Raw genomic sequence first — 24,258 nt, 5'->3', positions numbered from 1 at the left:
TTCTCATCACTGATTGTTCCTCTGTCAGATTGCATAGGGCGGTTATAGTCTCGTTTACTACAGCTTCAAGAGTCTTGGTGAGTCTGCGTATCAGCTTACTATTTGATATTGTACCTATATAGGGGAAGATACCTTTATTGAAATCTACATACTTGTCCCATGCCGTCTCAGTATAATCGACAACTGGGAGATCTCTACGCTCTCTTTTGTGTACTAAATGAACATTTCGATAATAATCAGGGGGAGCTAGGAAAACAGGTGGCAAAAGGAATGCTATGTAACAGGTACCATCCCAATCTAGAGGCAGACGCATATATGCCGTCTGACCACATATAAAGTAAGAATGGCGAGAAGCTCTAAATGAAGATTTCCCTTGATCACTATATTCTACTGTAGTAACGCATTTGCTATGGCCCATGTGTATGGAACCAACTTTTCTCACACATAATTCACCCTTAACTGGAAATACTGACATAGTGGGCAGAATTAATTCAACTTCGGATTTGACGTTCAAAATCATGAGGTTAGGCGTAAAATTACCTAATTTATACACTTCATTTTCTAAATCAGTTCCTGTTCTACTGGGGTGACCCTCCTTATTAGGGTGACAGACTTTGAATAAAACTAGATTCAGATTTCCCCATATCCAATGTTGTTGATAAACTGCTGTGTCTGGGTCTATGGAATTTAGTAAACTAAACCATGCTCCACAGGAGCCATTGTGTGTGAACGGATGTGGAAAGAAAGGCAGAACTCCTTTGTTATTCTGATAGGGAGGGAGTCGGCCACACACCCAACAATTGGTGGCATTACTAGTCTGATGGGAATGATGTAACATACTAATGAAGGTGTTATTGCGCAGCGCAAGTCTATAAGATAATTCATGTGGCGGTAGGTCACTAAAAGAATGTTCAGCAGTAATATTATAAACATGTCTAGAAATAGGATGATATATGTGCAAAATCACACTCGTAATGATTATTAAAACACTCAATAAAAACAGAATTAATAATGTCCTCACACAGTAGCTACGCAGTGATTTACAATACGCCTGTCGTTTCAACATTTCTCTGGTATTTTCTCTACTCAGGTCCAAGGGATACATGTCAGAGACAATTCAACCGCTTCACCTTGGAGAGGACTTAAACAATCAAATTGCTCGACTGTTTGGGCCTAAGTTTTAATTTATAGTTCTGAGAGTCATTCCTTTCAACAAAGGGAAGTTTTGAATCAGTCTGTGAGGGAGTGCAGGGCACAGTGTCTATATCCGAGGATAGTCCATGAAATTTCTTAACGTGACTGGAATGTATCCATCCTTTGCGGCCCTCCACTTTCACGGCTGTTCTTGTGGTCAGCAGGACTAGCTTCGGTGTTTTCCACCTGGGCTCCAATTGGGTTTTCCGATCGAAATTCCTCACAAACACCAGATCCCCCGGAGCAACGTCATGGGGTTTCACCTCAGTGTTGTCAGGAAAAGCTGCAGCTACCTGTGAACGACAAGATTGTAGTGCAGACATCAAGGAAGCCAGGTAATCTGTCAGCATATTACAATTAACATCAGTTATTTTACGTGGTACAGGCGTCCCCCACATATTTGGTGGCCTTCCGAAGATCACCTCATACGGGGATAGCCCTGTTCGAGAGTGTGCTACCATTCTTATGTAAAATAGTGCAACTGGTAAGGCTACTATCCAGTCAACACCTTTCTCCTTACATATTTTAGACAATCTGATTTTCAAAATTTGATTATGTCGTTCCACGAGACCTGCTGCCTCGGGGTGTCGGACACAGTGGAACTTCCACTGATATCCCAACAGAAGTGAGACATGTTTCATTAATTCGGATGAGAAAGGCTGGCCGTTATCTGAATATACAACACGTGGTAGCCCGTACCGTGGGAAGAATTCTCGAACTAACTGTTTGGCAGTAGTCGGGGCCGTGTAATCTGATACTGGGTACGCCTCAGTCCATCGGGAGAGAGCGCAGACAACTACAAGAACATATTTGAATCCTCGACATCGTTCCATCTGGATATAATCCATTTGGAGCACTTCAAAAGGATGATCAGGGGTCTGGAATCCACCCTGTTCTACGGGAACACTTTTTCCCGGGTTGAACTGACAACATATCATACAGGTACGGACCTTTTGTTTAGCTGCTGCTCGTAGATGTTTATTGAACCAAATGTGTTGAATGCTATCTAGCATAGCTTTTTCTCCTAAATGCGCCGGGCTGTGAATTGTAGCTATAATGGCTTGGACCATAGAGTCAGGAAGAAACCATACAGATTTCTCCTTCGTCATCCATCCCTGATCTGTCTGGATCCCTCCTAGTTCAGTCCATTTCTTTAATTCTTCTGCAGTAGCATGTGTCTGTATGTCAATTACGTCAAGTGCGGGATCCTTAATTGTCATACACTGTGTTGGTGTCTGAACTATTGGCTTTGTCATGTCTAATGTGCGATTCTGAGCAGTCTGTTTAGCTGTTCTGTCAGCTAAATCATTGCCTTGAGAAATGATATCAGTAACCTTCGTGTGTGCTTTACATTTCATAATCGATATAGCAGTAGGTAGATGTATTGCGTCTAACAAGGCATGAATGAGGGGTCCGTGCTGAATGTGGGCACCATGGGAGGTTAAATAACCTCTCTCTCGCCACAGTACGCCGAAGTCGTGTACAACTCCGAATGCATAACGTGAGTCAGTGTATACATTAACTTTCTTATTAGTGGCTTGAATACAGGCTTGTGTTAGAGCAATAAGTTCTGCTGCTTGGGCTGACAAAGTATCTATACAATTTGTCTCAATAACTTCAGTGTCTGTTGTGACTGCATACGCGGCCACTAAATCTCCTGTACTTGTTCTCATGCACGATCCGTCTACATACAACGTCAGGTCTGGATCTAACAATGGAACGTCTGTCAAGTCTTGTCTAGGTTTCGTCTTTATTTCAATGATTTCAACACAATCATGAGCTAGTGGGTCTGTTCCAATTACAGGTAATAGTGTAGCAGGATTCAATGTATTACACCGTCGGATCTCTATGTGTGGTTGAAACAATGTCAGTTCATAACCGGTAAGTCTTGCTATGGTCAAGTGTTGTGTTTGTGTTCGGTTCACAAGAACCTCTACTGCATGTGGTACTTGTACTGTCAATGGATGTCCTAATACTATGGCATCGCTTTGTCTGATTGCTAAAGCTGTCGCCGCCACTGATTTCAGGCATGCAGGCAAAGCCTGAGCTACGGGATCTAATGTACTGGAAAAATAAGCACATGGCTTGCGTGATCCTGCTTGATCCTGAGTGAGTACTGACAAGGCAGTACCTTCACGTTCTGTAACAAAAAGTGTAAAATGTTTGCTATAACATGGTGTTGCTAAAACAGGTGCTTGACATAAAGCTTCCTTTAGGCTTTCAAAAGCTTGTGTATGTTCCTGAGTCCAAGGGAGAACAGTCGATGTGGCTGCCTCCTGTGTGGTTAGCTGAATGAGTGGTTTTGCTAGAAATGCGTACTGAGGGATCCACTGCCTACAATATGAAGTGAGGCCTATAAAAGCCCGCACTTCCTTTTGTGTCTGGGGTATTGACATGTTAGCAATTAACTGGATGCGATCTGGTGTAAGCTGCCTTCCCTCCTTGGACAGCGAGTGACCAAGATAAATAACTCGCCGGACACAGAATTGCAGCTTAGAAGGAGACACCTTGTGCCCCTTGTCGGCTAGAAAATGTAAAACTGTCAGAGAAGCCTTTTCACATTCAGGTTCGCTTCTCGCGGTGATCAGCAGATCATCGACATATTGAAGCAGTGCAGTATTGACTGGCATGTGGATACTGTCAAGTTCTCGTTTCAGTGCTTGGCTGTAGATGCTGGGGCTTTCTGTGAATCCTTGGGGAGCGCGTGAGAATTTAAAGCTGCGCCCATTTAAACTGAATCCGAACAAATATTGGCTTTCCGGATCTATTGGGACGCTGAAAAAGGCATTCTTGAGATCAATTACAGTAAAGAATGTTGCTTCGGAATCAATTGCTGTCAATAATGATGATATATCAGGGACCACAGGAAATTGTGGTACAATGCACTTGTTTAGTTCACGCAAATCAATAACCAATCGGTATACTGGTGGGGCAGTAGGATCAGTTCGTTTAAGAATCGGAATTATCGGTGAATTACATACATTGGAGTCTGTTTCTACAACTACTCCCTGGGCAATTAGCTCATCAATGATTTTCAGCAAAGCCACTACAGCATCATGTGGCAACTTGTATTGTCGCATTCGTGGTAGTACCACTCCTGCTTTCAATGTGACTCGGTATGGTGTAATGTTCATGCAGCCAACATCCGTAGGGCCTTGTGCCCATAGATGTACTGGTAAAGTCTGTAGTCGGGGATCCATGTCCCTAGACACATAGTGACCTTTAAAATCACGTAGAAACAACCTTACTCCTTCCGGAGAACAACATATTATGGCTCCTAGTGCTTTCAGAGTTTTAATTCCTAACAGATTTTCTGGGCATGATTTAGTAAGCAATAAATCTGTAGTTCGTGTCAAAGGTCCTATCGTAAGTGGGAGAGGCTGTGATACTTCATTAACAATAGGTTTTCCTGAAAAACCAAGGGAAACATTTTGAGAGCCTGAGAGGGGTGCCCCTGGAACTTCACTACGTTTTATAGTTGTTCGACTTGCCCCTGTATCGAGTAAGAATTTTCTATCTTGACCTAATAATTCACTATGTACATACGGTCCTTCTTGATCTACAGGAATCTCGATGAGCGGTAAGTCAACTTCCCTCTCTAGGCTTGTTCATGCGTAACGCTGATACTCAGGATATTCATATTGTGCAGTCTGATACATTTGTCGTGTTGTGGTTTGTGTGGCAGTAGCAGGCAACGGTGGTGCAGCTGGCACAAACTGTATGGGCTGCTGTGAGGCTGGCATGGACTGTTGCTGAACTGGCATGGACTGTTGCTGAACTGGCATGGACTGTCCATGCTGCATAGCTCCTTGTTCATTCTGATCTTGTCTAACTAATCGTGGTCTCTCTTTTGCAATACCTGTAGCTATATTACGTTTCAGGACTGGACAATCGTGTACATAATGGCCTAGTTGTTTACAGTAATTGCAGGTTCCTTTTACGGGAGCTGCAGAATCACCAGAATGTGTCACACCCTTTTTGTGACCCTCTGCTGGTACTGTCTGAGAAACTAGCATTTTCATTTTTGTATCCTTCATGCGTCTATGCTCGTGTTCTTGTTCATCCCTAATTCTATTGTGATGATACTGTAACATTTGTAGCATTTGTGACGGAGTGTTACTTTGCCAGGTACTCTCGAATTTCAATATTCTATTCTTCACTGGAGGCAATGCATTTTCCACTAATTTTGTCACAAATAAATGTGGATATGAGTCACTACTTGCTTTTATACCACTGTTTATACCAAAACATTTTTCAAATCGAGCATAATAATCGCTTGTGTCTTCATCTTGCTTTTGTTTGCAGGCTGTGATTGCACCCCAATCTTCCTTTTTTGTAGTTAATAGACGTGGCAGTACCTGTACTAGTAAACCTGGTAACAGTTTAACTTTATCCCCGAGCCCTGAACCTGCAGTTCGGGCCCTTTCTTCCTCTGCTAATGCTGTCCAGTCTATCTTTTGGTCTCCCACTTCCCACTCTTTTTCTTTCAGTTTTTCATAGATGCCAGCAGGCAAAAGCACCTTTAATATCGTCATAATATCAGGAAAGGTGTACTCTCCCATTAGTAACATGTCCTTAATTTCTCGGTGGAAACCCGCTGGGTCTTTGTCATGACTAGGTACTACTTTCTTCATTTCTAATAATTCCATTTTTGATATGGGTGTGTAAACAAATACACGGTGAAACTCATTGTCTTCGCCTTTTATTGGGTGCACTTCTCGTAAAGGATTTTGTCTATCCATATAGTACGGCGTTCTTTCTCTGTGGGGCAGCGAGAGAGAATCCGGATTTACAAAAAGGACATACTGTTTACGTGACACTAATATCTCTTTCATTAGCTTGTTACTAGAACCTCTCCATCTGTTCGTGAGTAGTTCCGTTAATATATCAGGTAAAGGACCAGGGTCAGCATGTTGGCTCTTATATAATATAAGGAGTTGCTGAATCATATAGATTCCAGCTAAACGTTGTTCATCTGCACTGAGATTAAAAAACGTGTGTGCTACGGTCTCATCACCGTATATTTCAGGACTGTCAATCCAGTGAACAGCTGATCTGGCTAATTCTTGCTCATCCATGGAATCGAGGAGGTGGTAACCCCTTCGTTCTCGTAGTATTTTATCTGCGGCTTGAAACAAATGTTCAGGAGACTTCAGATTTATTACAGGCGTCGGATACGTTCTGCTATTATTTGGGCATACAGAGTGTATGGGATCAGAAAAACATCTAGCATTATTACAGGATCTTCCTCTGCCTACATAGGCTATGGTCTCTGACTGTCTTGCGGAATTCCCTGATTCGGACACTTCATCTTGCTCGAACTCGTCTGTTCCCAATCTTTCTTCATGAATACGCTCTATTTCTCTACGGATTTTTCGGCACATGGCTATTATACAATTTTGCTTATCGTGTCTCCCTTCTGATATATTCTGGCTCCATCTTGTAAGAATAAGCATTGCATTCGGGTCTACCCCCGGACGGTCTTGATTTCTGATCACACAGTTTATGAGGAAACGTAACAGTTCCCCCTGTATCTCTACTTTCTGGAATTCCATAGCTCTGTTAATACATCCTGGATCTCGTCCTGTTTGAACAAAATGGTATATGTTATCTAGATGCGTAGTCATTCCTGGTAACCTTGCTAAATACTCTGCGGCTCGCCTGATGCGTAATGATGCCAGGACCATTTCGTCCTCTTTACCAACCACCGGGTCATATCTACAATTTACAAGGAGTTCCTTAAGCGTACGTTCACTTACGAATTTAGGAGTACGTGAATGCGCTGATTCTTGAAAGACAAGTTTATTTATTCTGGGTGGTGTAAAGGTATTGCTAGCACCTCCCGTGGCCCCATCTGGGGCATCGGGTGTGAATGGGTTCGTTGAACGTGACACAGCAACTATGGGTGTCGATACCACTGTAGAATCGACTGCGGGGACAGATGTGCTTGCCGAAGCTTGTATCGGGACTTGCTGTTGCACGGGGTCGGATACCTGATCCTGACGTTGAACCCCTCCGCCAGACGGTCTATGTAGTGTGGCGTTAGTATACTCGGGAGCTGTGTCGTCTAGATATGAGGAAAGAAAAACATCTTCTGCGGTTCTGGGATGCCCCTTTTGATGTACCTTAATTGGAAATAACGGGGGTGGCAAGTCTTTTGGCATCCCTGGAACAGCCTTTGGTAGTCCTTCGGTTAGAAGGGGATACATACCATTCATAAGAGCATTTCTTCGTCTATTTACTTGTTCTGACTTCACTCGGATACCTTCCTCAATTAATAGATCTTCTTGAACTTTATTTGAACTTTCTTTACTCCTCTCTTCTTGTCTACGTGCTTTTTCTGTACGTCTATGAGATTCTTTACGCCATAACTCAACAGCGTCTTTCTGTGACTGTCTGACCTTTCTTTTCCATAACTCTTCCTCCACTTTCATGATGCACTCTGCATCCCAGGTTCCCGCTGCGGGCCACCTTTGACTTTCCGGCAATCCCTTGGTATAATCTACCCATAGATCAAGAAACAATATGGCATCTAAGCCATGCTTGTGGTACATAAAATGCCCTGGAGTGTCCCTAGGAGGAATAGGAACTGCTTCTTCAAGCACCCCTTTTCTGGTAGTAATCTGTCTTAACTTCGAGAAGAGCGGCATATTGACAACTGATCTGATACTTACTCTTGAATTCACTTAATACGAAAAACACAATAATGAACAGTGAACAAAGAACAATCATTCATACCACAATATGCAAGACATTTGAACACTTTAAACATTGAATATTAAACATTTTAACAATAACCGACAATGATGACAGTCTGCCTAACTAATCACCACGCTGAATTCTTGACAATAACTAAATACTTCGGAATACTTGATATACTGCTAAACAGTACATATACACTGCTAAACAGTGCAGACCGGATTTGTGTACCCAAATCCGTCTTGACCGGCACAACCTATGTGCGCGTCAACACGCCTCCTCGGCGATGGTACTCACCGAGTAGCTCCTTGAAACGGAAGGCCTCAGAGAATGGACAGGACTCGATAACTGCGGATAGCGGACCCTCTGGACATCGGGATTTCGAAAAACCTGGTGGGCTTCTGTATACCTCGGATCTTGCTCTCTCAGCTAGGCTCTGGTCGGGATACTTCGCACTTCTCACCGCCTCGTCTGGGTTGATCGCAGCCTCAGTCGCCCCCGCTTGACCGGAGGGAGCTTACAGGAAATCCTGCTGGTACGCGTTTATGGTCCGTCCAGCTGTGGCAGGAGACCGGGCCTGCAACGCACCGCCGGCGCGTGAGATGAGAAAGTGTCCCTGTTCGGGCGCCATTATGTGGTAAATATTCTTTTTACCGAAACTGAATTTCATACGGAATCTTAAAAAATACAGTAAAATAGCTCAGAATAACAAGAGGCAGAATCCGTGGTATAAGAGGTTTCTAAATGGGCTTTATTCCATCCAAAATGGCCGACTCGAGTCGCGGCCTTCAGGTTCCGTCACCACGAGGGTTCAGGAAGTGAAGTACAATACTTTATTGACAAGAAGTAACTTTTATAGGTCATACATTTACAATGAAACAAGTGCAAAAAGGCGTAACAATTGATAAGATAAATTAACATAGTGATACGTAATTGAAACTAGGCGTAATAAGGAGCAAAAAAGAAACATGATTGGCTCTCATTATCTTACATAGGTGGATCTATACGATAATACTTAACATGGATGCGTGCGCAGCAGCATGACGTGTGATTGACGTGCAACTAGGGGGTGAAGGGGACTTGACATTTAGCTCTACATGTGGAGACGAGAAGTCTAGGGGGTCATGTCAACCTAATCCCAAATCATATCTAACATCCTATGTTTAGAGAACTATGTTATCCACAAGGAAGGACTCTCGGACAGAATCTATTCTATACTAACTGTATGTGCGTGTACAAGCGTCTAAGTGTCTATATGAGAAGCGAGGGGCAGAAAACTTTCCATGGCAACAGGGCTATGAATCACTTGCAGGAGGACGGAAAGGCTGAGTCCTTTGCTTGTGAGCTAAAGGAAATGTTTACCTAAATCACTAGACAGGAATGCATCGGCTGAAGAGCAAAATAGATAATTCGAAGGTGAAATACAGCTTCTTGGCAGGCAGGCGAAAACTGGCCGAGGCAGGCACCGTTAGCTGCACAGGGAGTAGGACAAAGTTCATGGATACAGATGCGAGCTCAAGCTGAAACTGTCAGAGACAGAGAGCAGGGAAAGGCTTTGAGGAAAGAATCGGGCCTACTTGCCCGAACTGTAAAAATGGAGTACCTTAGCCATATAAAGTCGGTGGCTTTTCATACTTAGGAATTGAATATCCAGCCCATTGATGGCGGATCTGACAGAGAACATGTCGACGGTAGACACACATATGTTTGCGTCTTGGAAACTGGAACTGGAGGGAACATACATGTACTTGTGACATGCACATAGAATCGTTGGGGTCCAAGATAGGGGACATAACTGATCAGGAAAATCCACATTTCCACAGTATGTAAAGCGCTCTGATACCCCCGGATCTAGCTAGCGCTATATAAAACGTATAAATAAATAAATAAATAAATATAGGTAGTACTGCAGACAGTGCTGGTTCAGGAACAGGGAATTACTAAAGCTTCAGGAGTCAAGGTAGCACTGCAGGCAGTGCTAGTTCAAGGAAACAGGAAATAGCTACAGCTCAGGAAACAAAGAGTCAAAAGAGCACTGCAAGCAGTGCAAATCAGGAACAAGAAATAGCTGAATCCCAGGAACAAGAACAAAGAATAACTATAGCTCAGGAACTCAGGAAACAAGGTAGCACTGCAGGCAGTGCTAATTCAGGTGCAAGGAATAGCTATAGCTCAGGAATCAAGGATTAACTATAGCTCAGGAATCAAGGAATATCAAACAGCTCAGGAAACACTGGAAACAAGGGTCGGTCTCACCGGTACACAGCTACAATGACCAACACTGAAGTGAAGGGAGCTGGGGCTTAAAAGAGCTCACAGTAATTATGCATCAGGTGTGAGCAGGCTAGGAGCAGCCAGCCAAGGGAAGAGCTGAATTCCTCCACCCATCCTTGGCCTGTCGGGGTGGAGACGAAGCAGTGGGCAGGGAATTCTGGGTAATGGAGTGTCAAACATGAGCAGGCTGTCTTCAAGCATGAGCAGGCTGGCTTTCACAAAACCTGACATGGATTGGGAATGGATGTCAATTCCCCAATAGTGTCCAAATGGCTGAAAGTTAGAATGTGCATGAAAGGGAGGGTCCAGTAGCTTATTATGACACTGGAGAGTCCCACAATTCAGCCCCCTGGTGGTGGACACGGGAATGCAGGGAGCAAGTTGTGACACCCTTCACATAGGAGACCAAGAAGCTGATATGCAGAGTCCCACAGGTAACGTCCCTCAACCCCACCCTTTTCACCATGTACATGACACCGCTCGTCAACATCCTCCAATCACAAGACATTACTGTCATCACCTATGCTAATGACACCCACCTCATCCTCTCCCTGATGACAACCACCACCAGAAACCAATTCACCAACTTCATCAACTGTATGACCATGGTAGCAGACTGGATGTAAACCAACTGCCTGAAGCTCGACTCTGACAAGACACAAGTACTGGTCATTGGCAACAAAACCTCCCCATGGGACTCCAAATGGTGGCCATCAGAGTTAGGACCAACATCCACACCCACAGACCACGCAAGAATTCTAGAGTCCATCTTAGACAACAAGCTGAACATGATGGATCAAGTTATTGCAGCGTGCTCCTCCTGCTTCCCATCCTACGCATGCTGCATAAAATCCCCAAATGATTGCCTCAGAACACCAGCTAGACCGCCACGCAAGCACTCAGTACCATTAGGATGGACTGCAGCAACACTAGATATGCTGGAATCTTCAAGCAACTCCTGCACAGACTCCAGACTATCCAGAACACCGCCACAAAACTCATGCTCGACCTCTGACGCCACCCCCACATCACACCACATCTCAGGAAGCTTTACTGGCTCCCCATGCACCAGTGCAGCCAATTTAAAATCCTCATGCACACATACAAAGTCCTACACAACAAAGGACCAGAATACTTGAACTGTCACATACACTTTCACCAACCCACCAGAAACCTTTGCTCTGCCTCCCTCTCAATCTCACACAATTTTGTTTTAGAGGGCCAAGGGGCACACAGGGGCTGGTGGGCACAACCATGTAAGATGTAGGCCTTTTACTCCTGATGTAGGGAGGCCCAGCCTACTACAGATTCCGAACAACTGGGCCGACAACTCCTTCTTTACTTGACTTTCAGTGTTAGACGTGGTCGAGCAGTCCGCGGCTCTCTCAGAGGGAGGTAGCGATACAGATTAGTGAAAAGGGGCTCACAACTCAAAATGCACGCAGCAGCAACGATTAATCATTGTCCAGCCAAATACTCAATTTTGTAACAAAAGAGAAGTGTTTTATTTCCCCCATATACCACACAAAGGAAGAATACAAAAGACACACACAATTGCACAGTCCTCCCCTTACGACAGGACTCTTGTATCTCTATGGCGGTTCCTGATCCCACTCACTCCTCATGTAAGTGATGGTGGTTATTCCCCACTCTTTATTGGTAACATCCAAGGTATGCCCAACTAGTAGTCTGAGCCTCAAGAGGCCACTACAACTCTGGTTTAAAGTCAATAGTGTTCCAAAGCACACACGCTTGATTTAGTAGCACGTTTCCCTTGGGCCAATAGGCGTGAAAAAAGTCTTACCTGCTCTGGCAGATGTGAAGCGTTCAGAGTCCTTTAGTTCACCCAGTCCATGGGTGCTCTCAGCTGCTCCTGTCTGGTGAGTCTGCCATATGCGGCAGGCACAGGCCCTCCCACCTGTTTTCCTGCAGTGATCGGTGGATTCCTGCTCCTCCTGCGGGGTAGGTGTTTGTATGCTTCTAATGGGGGGCTGGCTGCTATGATCTTAGTCCCACACTTGGGTGACAGTGCTCCCACTAATCCAACGTGGTTGAACCAGTCACATTCCTCGTTTCTTCCGGTGACCCACGGGTCACCACTGCTCTCTGTCCATTGGCTACGGTCCAGCCAACAGGTAAAGGTATCCACGACAGCCCCTATTGGCATACGGGGTCACTGTACCGCTACCGCACAAGGATTCAGCCCTTACCTGATGGCAGTCTTTACCCTGGCGGCCCCTCCTGGCATACTGGGTCTCCACCCCACTACTGTGCAAGGATTAAGCTCTTATCAAGCTGCCATTTTTATCAAGGCTATCTTCGTGGTGGGCCTCTCCTGGCATACAGGGGTCGCTGACTCAGTCCTGCACATGGACAATGACCCGGTCATTGCAGCAGCTGTTTCCTCACACCTTGGTCAGGAAGTCTACACAACAGCGCTTCCCACTGGAACTTGCTCTCTCCGATGCTCTCTTCCTCCTCTCAGGCGATACAAGTCTTGGCAAGCAGGCAGGTGCTGTGCTCCAGGGCATGGGGTTTTGGATTTCCTGGGTGATGTCCCCCACCCAGCAGGGAGACTAGCAGTCCTGATCCCAGGCAGAAGTCATGCAGTCCTCACACAACCCATCTGGCTGCTTGGCAGGTGACAGTTTTGGGGTGTCAACCTCCCCTTCTTGTAGTCCATTTCCAGACACCAAATGTGATTTAGGGTCTGAGTTTTTAAAGTTTTATATTGGGTCCTGCTTATTTTGCCCTTTCAATGTGATCTCTCACTTGATCTAAGACCACCCTTTGATGTTCACATTGGAAGTCTGGTCCTCCTCTCCCCACTGTGTGTCCCACCCATCTTTTAACAATGCAGCAATCCAAAAATTGGTCTGGACGGGATCTCTCTATCTCCAGTTCGTGGTTCACCATGCAAGCCTGGGTCACCCTAAATGGAACCCAGGACCCTCCATGTATTGTACCATTCACAGGCACACATTCACCCAGTGCATGTATACAGCATCACTCACTGCACACTACTGTATCCTCTGTGTATGCTACCATTTAACGGCACACATACATCCAGCACTTGCATTCAACATGTGTGCACTGCCCAACACTGTGTGCTTTATGTATTGTGCAACTCACAGGTACACATCCACCCAGGACATGTATGTATTGCACATACACTGCACACTTCATGTATTGTACCACTCGTAGGTACACATACACTTATTCCGCAAACACTGCACAGCACTACATCCTTCAGGTACTGTATCACTCTCAGGCACATGCATATACCATGCATGCACTATTAAGTACTGCATTGTCCCTATGTTGCCCCCTCCCTAGTTACACATACACCCAGCACAGATACACCACTTCTGCACAGCACTTGACACCATTCAGATGTAGCCAAGGATGAGTTAAGCACACAGCAGTGAAACGTTAAAAAGTAAGTGAACAGGGGGGGCGTGGCCAAGATGGCGGAGAGATAGGACGTGTTCTGCCTCCTCTCCTCCACCCACCGAATTTTAGCACCAGCCTGGGCCCCGAAACTTACCGGAGGGCGCTGACCTGTGGTCGAGAGTGTAGCCCTGCACCCAGTGGCCTGAATCTGGGTCTTCCCGGGCTTTGGAGGTGGAGATAGCAGCACTGAGTCCGGGGCAGCCTTGAGAGCGAGAAGATTGCTGCCGCGGCCTGTGGTGCTGACGCACCTGAGGAGCGGAGGTCGCAGACACCGGCCATGGTCACTGCAGCACGGGCTGATTCAAAGTGAGCCCCCGGGACTCCTTCCTCCGCCTGGACCCAGTGTTTGGCGGTGGCGGACGGTCAACGGAGCAGTGACAGCCGGCCTGCCTGCGTACGCGGCAACCTGCTGGGCCGCGGCCGGGAAGCGCCGCAGAGGCGGAGAACACCCAAGGCTGCCAGCGGAAGCGGTACAAGCACAGAGCGCTTTAGACCCCCGGCAGGCATCGGCATCCTGCAATTCCAAGCCGCTGGGGCCCGTTGTGCCCGGAGATTCAGCTGCGGCCGCCATTATGCAGTGGGGGGACGGCAGGCCCAGTGGAGCATAACCGGCGGAAGGGGCACCCTGGAGAGCATCCGAGACCGGCCACGGGCAGAGCAAGCCCTCGGCGGGCATTCCGGCCCCCGGCGGGCAGTGCCGACTTGGAGGCCCTGTCGTCTCCCCCTCTTCTGCTGCAACACATGAGGGAGCAGCCACCATTTCAGACAAGGATGTCGGCTCCGACAGGGTGAGCACGGAGTGCATGGTGAGCCCAAGAGACGCCCGACCACGAGCGAACCGCCCTGTCCACAGCGGCCTGGCCCTGCCGAGAAGCAGCGACGCAGCAGACTAGAGCCTGCAGCAGTGAGTCCTACCCATGCCCCCTGCTGCGGCCCCCGCTCCTCCTGATAAGCAGAGCCAGACGGTACTACGCCGAGCATCAGCCCACCTCTCCGCCTAGGCCTCGAAGATCCCTGGGGCCTACCACCTGCTGGACGGGGCCCTGTCGGCCGCACTACCTGGGGCATGCTCGAAAGTTCACCAGCTGCTGGGCTACCTGAGGTGGAGAGAGACGGTGCCCCGGTGGCTGCGGCTGCTGGTTTCCCGTGGCTGGCCAGTTGCCGCTATGGCCTCACATCAACGGGCAGCAGTTATGCACGGGGACTCTGATACCCCGCACCCCCATCTTCGAGCTTGGAAGACCTGCACACAGGGCGCACCGCTGGCTGGCCTCATGCACCTTGACCCTGGCCACCCAGCCCTGTGGCCCCTGAGGATCTAGCGTACAGTGGCGGGCCGGCACGCCGGGAGGAGCTGCGTGAGTCTTTCGCGGCCACTCGGTGTGGCTGCCAACTGGACACAGCAGAGCGAACATTCCTGTACCACAGTGGCGATCCTCACGAGTTAGTCCAGGCCAGCACAGCTGGGAATACGGAGTATGACATCTACCAGGGGCAAGAAAGACAAATCGGCTACGAGAGAGAACTCCCTCAAGGACCTTTTTGTTAGGGCGCAGGGTGGGGGGCTAGCGGCCACTGGGGGAGCTGATACGGTGACAGAGATTGCTACCAACCCAGATGCACCGGTGACACGGGTTTTTCTCGAATCCTTGTTTGCGGCCCTACGAGACGATCTCCAGATAGTGAAGCACGATCTCACGGCGGAGATCAAAGACATTCGCAATGACGTGGAATACATAGGGGGCAGAGTGGCATCTCTGGAATGCAGAAGTGACGCTCAGGACACAGAATTGGCGGCTATGCAACAGGAAGTCCTCCGAATTCATGAGCTGCAAGTGGACGTCCAATCTCACCTTGAAGATCTGGAAACCCGCTCCCGGTGCCACAATATTCGAATTCGGGGAGTGGGAACTAATGTGGAGGCAGGTGACATCCATCTTCGGATACGTCCGTGACCTTTTCAACTACGTCTTGGGCAACCCACCCGACTTTGATCTCAAACTGGACAGAGCACACAGGGTTGGCCCCCCAGAGCAGCGATGGCCGTCAGCGGACATCTTGGTGTGTGTGCAGGATTTCTGTACCAAGGAAGAAATTCTCCGCAAAGCCTGCCTGCTGCAGCTGATCACCTTCCGCAACCAGCCGCTGGCCCTCTACCAAGATCTCGCCGCCATTACACTCCAAAAACGCAGGTCTTTCCGGCCTGTCACAGAGGTACTTCACCAGCGTAACATCTCCTATTTGTGGGGGCATCCGTTCCGTCTGGTCTTCCAGCAAGATGGGAAACTGTTCATGCTCCGTTCCCTGTCCGAGGCGTGCAAACTGCTGGGGATTCCCCCTTCGGAGGACACCGACAAGGGAGAACGTTCGGACCAAGGCTCCAGTGACTGCCGTCCCAGGTGGAGGCGGCAGTGCAACAGACAACGCATTTGGCGACCGGACCCGCCAGCTGTCATACAGGAGCAACAGGCCGCCCTCGCGGCACTGCCGGACGCCCTGGCTAAGACGATGTCCTCATAACTGAACCCGGCTGCCATGATGCATTCCACCTCAATGGTTTCGGGGGCTGGAGGTGAAGGAGTGGAGGCTCCCTTTGGTCACGTAACAACCCCAAAGACTTCCTTTCTGCTCATCCTTGAGTGATGACCTTTTGGCCGAGCTCATGACCTCTTTATTCTGTTCAGCTGGGCACCTGCTGTGCCATACAAGACCTTTTTGCTGCTCACCCTGGGATGACGGACTAATGATTGAACTCACGGACACTTTTATTTTTCCTTTTTTGGCCCCAGTTGTGCCTTGTTTTCTCTTACTCAACTCTCATGGGTCTTTACTTCTTTCCTCACTTTACCTATCCCTCTTGATGTCCTTTATTTCTGGGGGGAGCCCGGTCCAGAGTGCACCACGAGGCCTTTATTCCCGCGCTAGCATTCAGGCACCCTGGTAGTTCTGCTGTCCTAATCCATATCTCGGTATAAGATGCTTCCAACTTCACTTAAAGTTCTCACCTTTAATCTGAGAGGACTCAACAATCCCATTAAGCACAGGGCACTTCTCTCATACCTAGAGAGTACACAGGCAGACATCTGCCTGCTTCAGGAGACCCACCTCCTCTCCAAGGACTTCCACCGGCTTCAATCCCGCGCCTTCCCAACCCAATTTTTCTCTTCCACATCTTCTAAAAAGGCTGGGGTAGCTATTCTGGTTTCCAGGGCCTTCCAGGGGAAGGCAACCCAGAAGTGAGTAGAGATCAAGAGCAGGCTTCTCACCTATCATTATACTATAGGGGGGCACACTGTGGTTGTGGGCTCAGTTTACGCCCCTAATGAGGGACAGGAACGCTTTCTGTACAACGCACTAACGGCTGCCACGGCAACCCAGGAGCACCACATTACTTCTGGGGGGGACCTCAATATAGTATTTAACAATGACCTCGACAGGTCGGCACAGCGCAGAAACCAGGTGGGTGCGCTTTCCCCCACAGGGCTCACCAGACTACACAACTTGGACCTCACAGATCTCTGGCGACACCAACACCCTCACTTGTGGGCATTCTCGTACTATTCCAACGCCCATGAAACCTACGCGAGACTTGATTATTTTCTGGGCACTAAAACTCTCCGTGACGCCACACTCTCAATCGACATACTGACGGCTTCCCTGTCTGATCACCACCCGGTGCAAAGCACGCTAGCACTCCCATAGATCTGATGACCGGTCAGATATTGGCGCTTTCGGGACGCTCTTTTACATCGGCCAGATACGGTCACCCAGATAAAATGCGCAATAGAGGATTACCTCTCGCACAATGACACACCAGACACCGCTCTCTCCATGCGCGGAGAGGCCCTTAAAGCAGTCATCAGGGGGGAGGTTATTGCTATTTCTTCTGCAGATAATGCAGATCGCAAGGAAAAACGGGAGGAGCTGACACAGAAGGCGCGGGAATTGGAGCAGATGCACCAATGAACTGGAGCCCCTCGTATATGGCGACAACTCACGGCCGCCCGGAAACAACTGACTGCTGTAGATAGGTATAAGGCAGAATATGTCCCAATGCGGCTTCAACACGCCTTCTACACAGGTGAAGATAAATGTGGTCGCCTCCTTGCGCACAGGCTCCACGAGGTCCGCTTACGTGAGAGCATCTTGACATCGGACCAGGCAGCCCATATTGAAAGAGATCAGGGCGGAAGAGGTTATTTCAGCCATTTCCCGCCTGAAACTAGGTAAATCCCCCGGCCCAGATGGCTACACAGCAGCCTTCTATAAACAATTCTGTGTGAGACTTGCTCCCTTGCTCACTCAGCTTTTTAATTCTTTTGCGGTGTCCAGGGCCATCCCCCCTTCATGCTGGAGGCAGCGATAGTCGTCCTCCCCAAGCCCGGGAAAGTTAAGACGGAATGCGACTCATATCACCCTATCTCACTCCTGAACATAGACTTGAAGCTTTACACCAGCATTGTGGCTAAGCCGGCTCGCTCTTTGCATGCAAGGGCTTGTGGACCCCGACAAAGCCGGGTTTATACCGCAATGGCAGACAAGCGGTAACACAAAGCTGGTCACTCACCTCATTGAAAAGGCCTCCCGTATATCGGGGAAGTACATGTTTAATACGATATACGCAGAGAAGGCCTTCGATTGGGTCCATTGGCCTTATCTCAAGCAGGTATTGGTCCGCATAGGCTTTGGGGAGAAAATGCGGACCCATATTTTTAATTGTTACTGGTCTCCAACGGCGACGGTAAGAATTAACGGGCACACCTCCATTCGATTCCCAATCCATAGGGGAACGAGACAGGGTTGGCCTTTGTCTCCTCTCCTCTTCGCTCTATATGGAGCCCATGGCGCAGATGATTAGAGATGCCACTGGAATCAAGCTATCCTGGCTGAAGAGGGGTGAAACCCCGAAACCGGTCCTAGGATGCTTGTTTCCAGTCCAGGGAGGACCTGGCTTGGCAGTTCAGGCTGGACTGTTCCAATGAGGCACAGGGTCAAGACTGATTTGCATATGGCTGGGTTCAAACTGGAATGGCATGGTGAGCAAAAAAACGATGGATTTAGGCCCAGATCTCTGTACTGGTGTGAATGTATGACATTGTTCTGCATTCTGTCCATCAACTGTTGTTTTTGCATTTGTCACACTCAGATTACAGGCATACGCTTTTGGGGGGATACCCACACCATCAGCTTGCACGCGGACGATGTGCTTGTCACTCTGGCGAATCCAGAGAGAGCGCTGGGCGCTTTCCTGTGTGATCTAGATATCTTTGCCGGAGCCTCTGGGTTCAAGGTCAACCTGACTAAATCTATAGTGATGAATCTCTCCCTACTACCGCTGGAGATGGCTGACCTGCTGGCCCGTTTTCCTCTATGTTGGTCTGATGACACCGTCCCATATTTGGGTATACTTCCTAATCCTACAAGACATGAGACTAGCTAATTTCTCACTCCTCCATACTCACATCCGCTTCGAGCTCCGGCGGTGGAGACACCACCGGATCTCCTGGCTGGGGCGTTAAAGATGACAGTGCTTCCTAAAATCCTCTGTCTATTTCAAACACTCCCCCTGCCACCCCCACTGGCTGGCTCCAGAAGGTACAATCGGACCTCTCACTTTTCATCTGGCAGGATCTTAAACGACAACTTAAACGAGCGGTCAGCTTCCTTCCGCCCCATGAAGGGGGACTCAGGATCCCGGACCACACGCTCTATTACAAGGCCACACAGCTTAGATATCTGGTTGAATGGAGCCGGGCCGAATCTGAGAAAAACTGTTTCCAACCCCTTTTGCTAACCTGGTGCACACTACATTCAAATCATCAAGTTTCAAAACATTGGATCTGACTTACTGTCTTGTTTTAGGACTATTTTCAGGCTGACATCTTCATTCTTCATTTCACTGTTTGCAAGTCTATTTGGGAGATTTGCAGCTACTCTATGGATAGTTGGCTGTGGAATTCTCATTTTTATTCCAGTAACAAAATAAAGCCAGAATGAGGACAGCATCATTGGAAATGCTGAGAAAATATGCCATTTTACTTTGGTGGGGAACTAATGAGTTCAAATTGGACTCAATCATTCTACAGCGCCCAAGATTGTTTAGTGAGACCTTCCTTTCTGTGCATGAAATAATTTGAAACAATCTGGATGCTCGATTGGAATTACCTCCGATATTAGCATTCAAGTTGAGAGGAGTGATTTGAAAAATAAGATTGCATCAATCATACTTCACTTCCATGCAGCTGTCTAAATATGCAGTGTATGGGGAGCCATCAACACTACCAAGACCTGCTCCATCTCCTTCTCTGCAGGAGTCGGGCACACTATTTTCAACTCATCAATTTTCATAAACTTTGGATCTGTCTTTCCGTCTGGTTTTAGGGCTATTTTTGGACAAAAAAATCATTTTCAGTTCACTGTTTGCACTGTATATATATATTTATGTTGCACTTATTTTTAATTGGAAGTAAGGGCACATGTAGAGATCTGCTTCCCACCAAATGACTTTTGGTCAGATATCAGAAATGGATGTAGAGCTCAGCTCCAGGGGTTTCTCGATGAAAATTAGTAGACTACAGTAAGTAATAAAAAAAAATACCTTTCTGACAGAGGTGGGACTCAGATAAAGGGACTACTGTTTCATTGCCACTTCACTGCAGAATGAATATGTACACTTTTGCCAAACATACATCTGAAAGTGAGGGGTCACCTTGGTAAAGAGGGAGAGCTGGGAAGCATGAATAGATATATGATGAACTGTAAATATGTTCCTGCTTCCCCGTTTCTAAACAGGAATACAAGAAGAGATGGTGTGTGCTTTGATCTACTGCCTGACTCCTTCCCTATTGCTCCCAAAAACAGAATAACTGCCAGTTCGGGTCAATTATATTCCCTCTGCACTCCACCTAATTATATTAGCAGAGATACTTGAATTCATTTGTGTGCATATCTCCAGGCAGTCTGTTTAAAAAATAAGTAAGAAAATGAATCCAAAGCAGAAAAAGGGAGAAGTGCAGTTTTAATATTGAAAGGTTTCTTTGAAGTGCCAATGCTTCTAAATGCATTTTATGATGCCCTTTATTTTCCTCTTCCCAATGGTGTTTGCATGCCTGGAAGAGATGGGTTAGTCAGACAGAATGCTTCAAAGATGTAGAGCTGCATTAGCACTCCCAGGAGTGCTGCTGATACCCAACAAAGAGACTGCTGCCTCTGGCTCAGATTGTGCGTTCAGGCTACTGACACTGGAATGCATTCAGAAGGTGCTGTGATGTTGCATACACGCAAAGACACGCCTCTGTGTGTCACAGGTCAAAGGACACACGCTTCGGTCAGTTAAGACCCCTGTTTAGGGAAATATCACTATTTCAGACTAGCAATAACACACCATGATTCACAAGGCATATCAAAAACCACGCTCTCCCTAGGGGTATATTCACGTAGATAGAACCGCGTCTCTTGGCAGCTTAAGGTTGCTGGCCCATGAATTGGATCCATCTCCTTTATGCAGTGCAGAATGTGGTGCACATCGATTTCACATAGTGATGGGAGTAGCTTTGTATTCAATGTGAAAGCACACTTTAGTAGAAAAGGGAAGTATCGCTCTCGTCAAACTATCATTCTCCTTGATCATGGATATCCAGATTGGTACCTTGCCAATGACCGCACTCCCTTAGGGAGATTAATATAAAGAGATCACCCAGCTAAATGGAGGTTTGCCAAAAAAGTGGGTTATTCATTTTAGAAAGGATACTCTTTCCAACTTAATAAACACTCCCTGCTTAGGTCTCAACACCGTTTTAAAAAAACATCTACTCAAGCCCAGGTAGCTGTGGCTGAGGCAGAAGGAAATTCCCCAGCGTAACGTGTCAAGCACTCCCAGCATTTTTTAAGTCAAGAAAATAAGACACTACAATTCCTGAAATCATTTCAGAAAAACTTTGACATTTTGCATGTGCAAACAAATGCCAAAACAATGAGATCGCTTAAGGAGAACCCTGGAGTTATGATTTATTTTTATTTTAGTGTGAAAAGCACCTAGACAATGTCAAGTGTCAATGTAAAGTATCAGTTCCTGGGTGACTGGGGCATAGGTATGATTTCAGGCTGAGCGCAATGGAAAGGATATCTCTCACACCAAGTGGGTCACACTAGTCAAACTGGGACTTAGTCTCCTATGGGGAGCCCTAGTCTTCCTGCGGAACAAGGTCCAAAGCTAAAGTCACTGAAGGGCTCTAAAAAATCAGTTATGCTATAATCAAACTCTTCCTGAAGTGTTGATATTAGTGCCCATCACAAGGTTTTACCTTCGGATATAGTCCCTTTTTGTTTCTAAAAATCCACCAACAAGGCATGGCTGGAATCTAACCAGGCATGGCAGCGCAAGACTGCATGTTTTTAACATAAGGGTCCACTGAGCCAGTTTTCAGCATGGCGAAGAGCTCCAACCAGGACAAACTTGGCTTTCTTTCCTGCCAAGGACCACCCACTCCGGGAAAGCCATAGCACCCTGTCCTAGTCCTCTGAGAGTGGGAAAAAATGACTAAGTACCAACGTTCTCCTCTGCTGGGAAATTTCCTCCTGAACATTCCTGCAGCCCTGCGGTAGGCACCTAGGTACCTGGTTTCTCTCCAACCAGGACTCTTGCTAGTTTCAATTTTTAGTACGTATCGGGGCCCTCTAGGAGTCAGGCATCCTTCTGCTTTTTATGTCCTTGTAGCGAGTACAGGAGACAAACCACTTGACCATTAGCAAGCAGTTCCAGTTCCCCTGGTGCCAGCTGGTGTCAAGCCTGCTTGGATCTTCTTTCTTCCCAATATTTTCTTTCGAGGTCTAGGAATGTTTTGAGGAGGTGGTGTTTAGTGCCAGTCTTATCCTGCACAATTATCTTGTGCACTAGTCGGTGATTTAAGAATTGATTTCTCCCAATCCGGTCTATGTTCTTGCATGTCCTTCCTTAGGTTAGTGCAAACCTCCTCAGATTTCCTTGAACTATGGTGGTTTCTGCCTCCTTCCACTGGGAGCAGCTCTGTTCTTTCCTCCAAGTCACTCCCTTATTTTTAGGTGGTACTCTTCCTTTTGGCAGGTCCAGTACTGGCTTCCCCAACTGCTCAGAATTGAGCCAGCCAATCTATGGAGGCCCTGAGAAAGAGTGTTAGAACTTCCTGACTACCTAATTTGGTGGGTTCAGTCAAAGAAAGGACTTGGAAAGGTGGCTTTCTATGCCAACCATTGCTATCTTACTCTCAGGAGGTTCATTCCTACTAAGTAACCACTTGCAGTCATCACACCTGCCTTCCTGGGCCCTGTTGCCATGCCCCTGATTTGTTGCAGCAGGGTCATTAGCATATTAGACATGGATGTGTATTATGCCTCTGGAGTTGGGCTGAGAGACAAGTCCGTTCTAAACTAGCTTTTCCTCACGCAACACAAAGTGTACTTTCTTAAAGTTCGTTTTCCATTAAACTAATTAAATATTCCTTTCATCACTCAAACTAAGTGAAAAATTAATTTTGATCTTTGCAATAACATTTTCCCAGGTGAAGCTATGATTTCCATAACTTTAGGTCTTTTCATAGAAAGTACAGTTTTACCTACATAGTGAAACAACTTTTAGATAGTTGTTGACTGTGAGGGCTTTCTACTCCCAACGCGTATCATTTCCGGTGTGCATTTATTATGCGCCTAGTCCTGTTGGCTTATAAGGCACACTATGGCGTAGACTTAGCTCAAAGACTCAAATGTTTTTTTTTTTCTACATGGCCCTTGTGTTACTGCAGTGCTTTTAAACTGAAGTCCACCCAAAGAACAATAGTTCTCCCTTGAACCTTATATTGTTGTCATATATTTGGGTGGAGTAAATACACACAGTAGCACACATATGATATTTTCGGATATGGGTACATTTTTATATATAATTCAAACAATGTCGCATTTCATTTCAAATAATATAATTTATGCTTTCTCTATGTTATTGCACAGCAACTCCCAAGGTCATCATGGGAATTATAAAGATGCTTCAGCCATGTCAGTCACTTCACTTCCATTTCTTTTAGTAATCAGGTGTAGGAGCCAATAACCTTTCCACTATTTAAAAGTTGTTCGGATTTTAGATAAATGTTTGTTTTTTCCCCTAGTTTTGCATGCCTCTTAACTAAATATGTCATTTTACACTTTTGGATTTAGTGCTGGCTTTATGTGGCTATTACATTTGATTTCATTGCATTGCAGGGTGAGGAAAAGTCCTTTAGACGCGCTCCATCTTGGAGGAAAAGATTTCGCCCTCGAGAATTCAGTGGCGTGCACATGATGGCTGGATCGACAGAGACACTGCCTGCTGGCTTCCGAGTTACAACAACTATGGCCCCTTCTACCTCTATCCAGCCTAGGAAAATGTCATCCGACGGTAAATGAAAACTGCCAATCTTACTCACTTACTTTACATACATTTTTAACAGTCTCATTTTATTCTTGTGATTTATTTATTTCTATACATGGACTTACGATACTTATTACTTACCGGAAACATTTTGAAAGAAGTCATTTTGCAAAAGCTCTAAAAATCAACATCACGATTACTGCCTTGCGCTATAGCCCACTCCCAAGGGCTATACCGGCTGTTAAAGGCCCTGAAACCGAATT

General features: G+C 46.8%; 1 protein-coding gene across 3 annotated transcripts in view; it reads left to right on the top strand.

Moving 5' to 3' along the window:
- PPFIA4 (PPFI scaffold protein A4) overlaps nt 1-24,258 on the top strand; it is a 3,163,248-nt gene that overhangs the window by 3,029,518 nt on the left and 109,472 nt on the right. For all 3 annotated transcript variants that reach the window (XM_085600211.1, XM_085600208.1, XM_085600219.1), the window contains one exon: nt 23,848-24,022. In XM_085600211.1, the coding sequence (XP_085456337.1) occupies nt 23,848-24,022 (175 nt within the window). The remainder of the gene's footprint in view (nt 1-23,847; nt 24,023-24,258) is intronic.

The sequence above is a fragment of the Triturus cristatus genome, chromosome 1_2, assembly GCF_964204655.1.
Source record: "Triturus cristatus chromosome 1_2, aTriCri1.1, whole genome shotgun sequence".
NCBI classification, from domain to species: domain Eukaryota; kingdom Metazoa; phylum Chordata; class Amphibia; order Caudata; family Salamandridae; genus Triturus; species Triturus cristatus.
The sequence above is the reverse complement of the archived record's forward strand: the minus strand, read 5'-3'. Positions and strand labels throughout refer to the sequence as shown.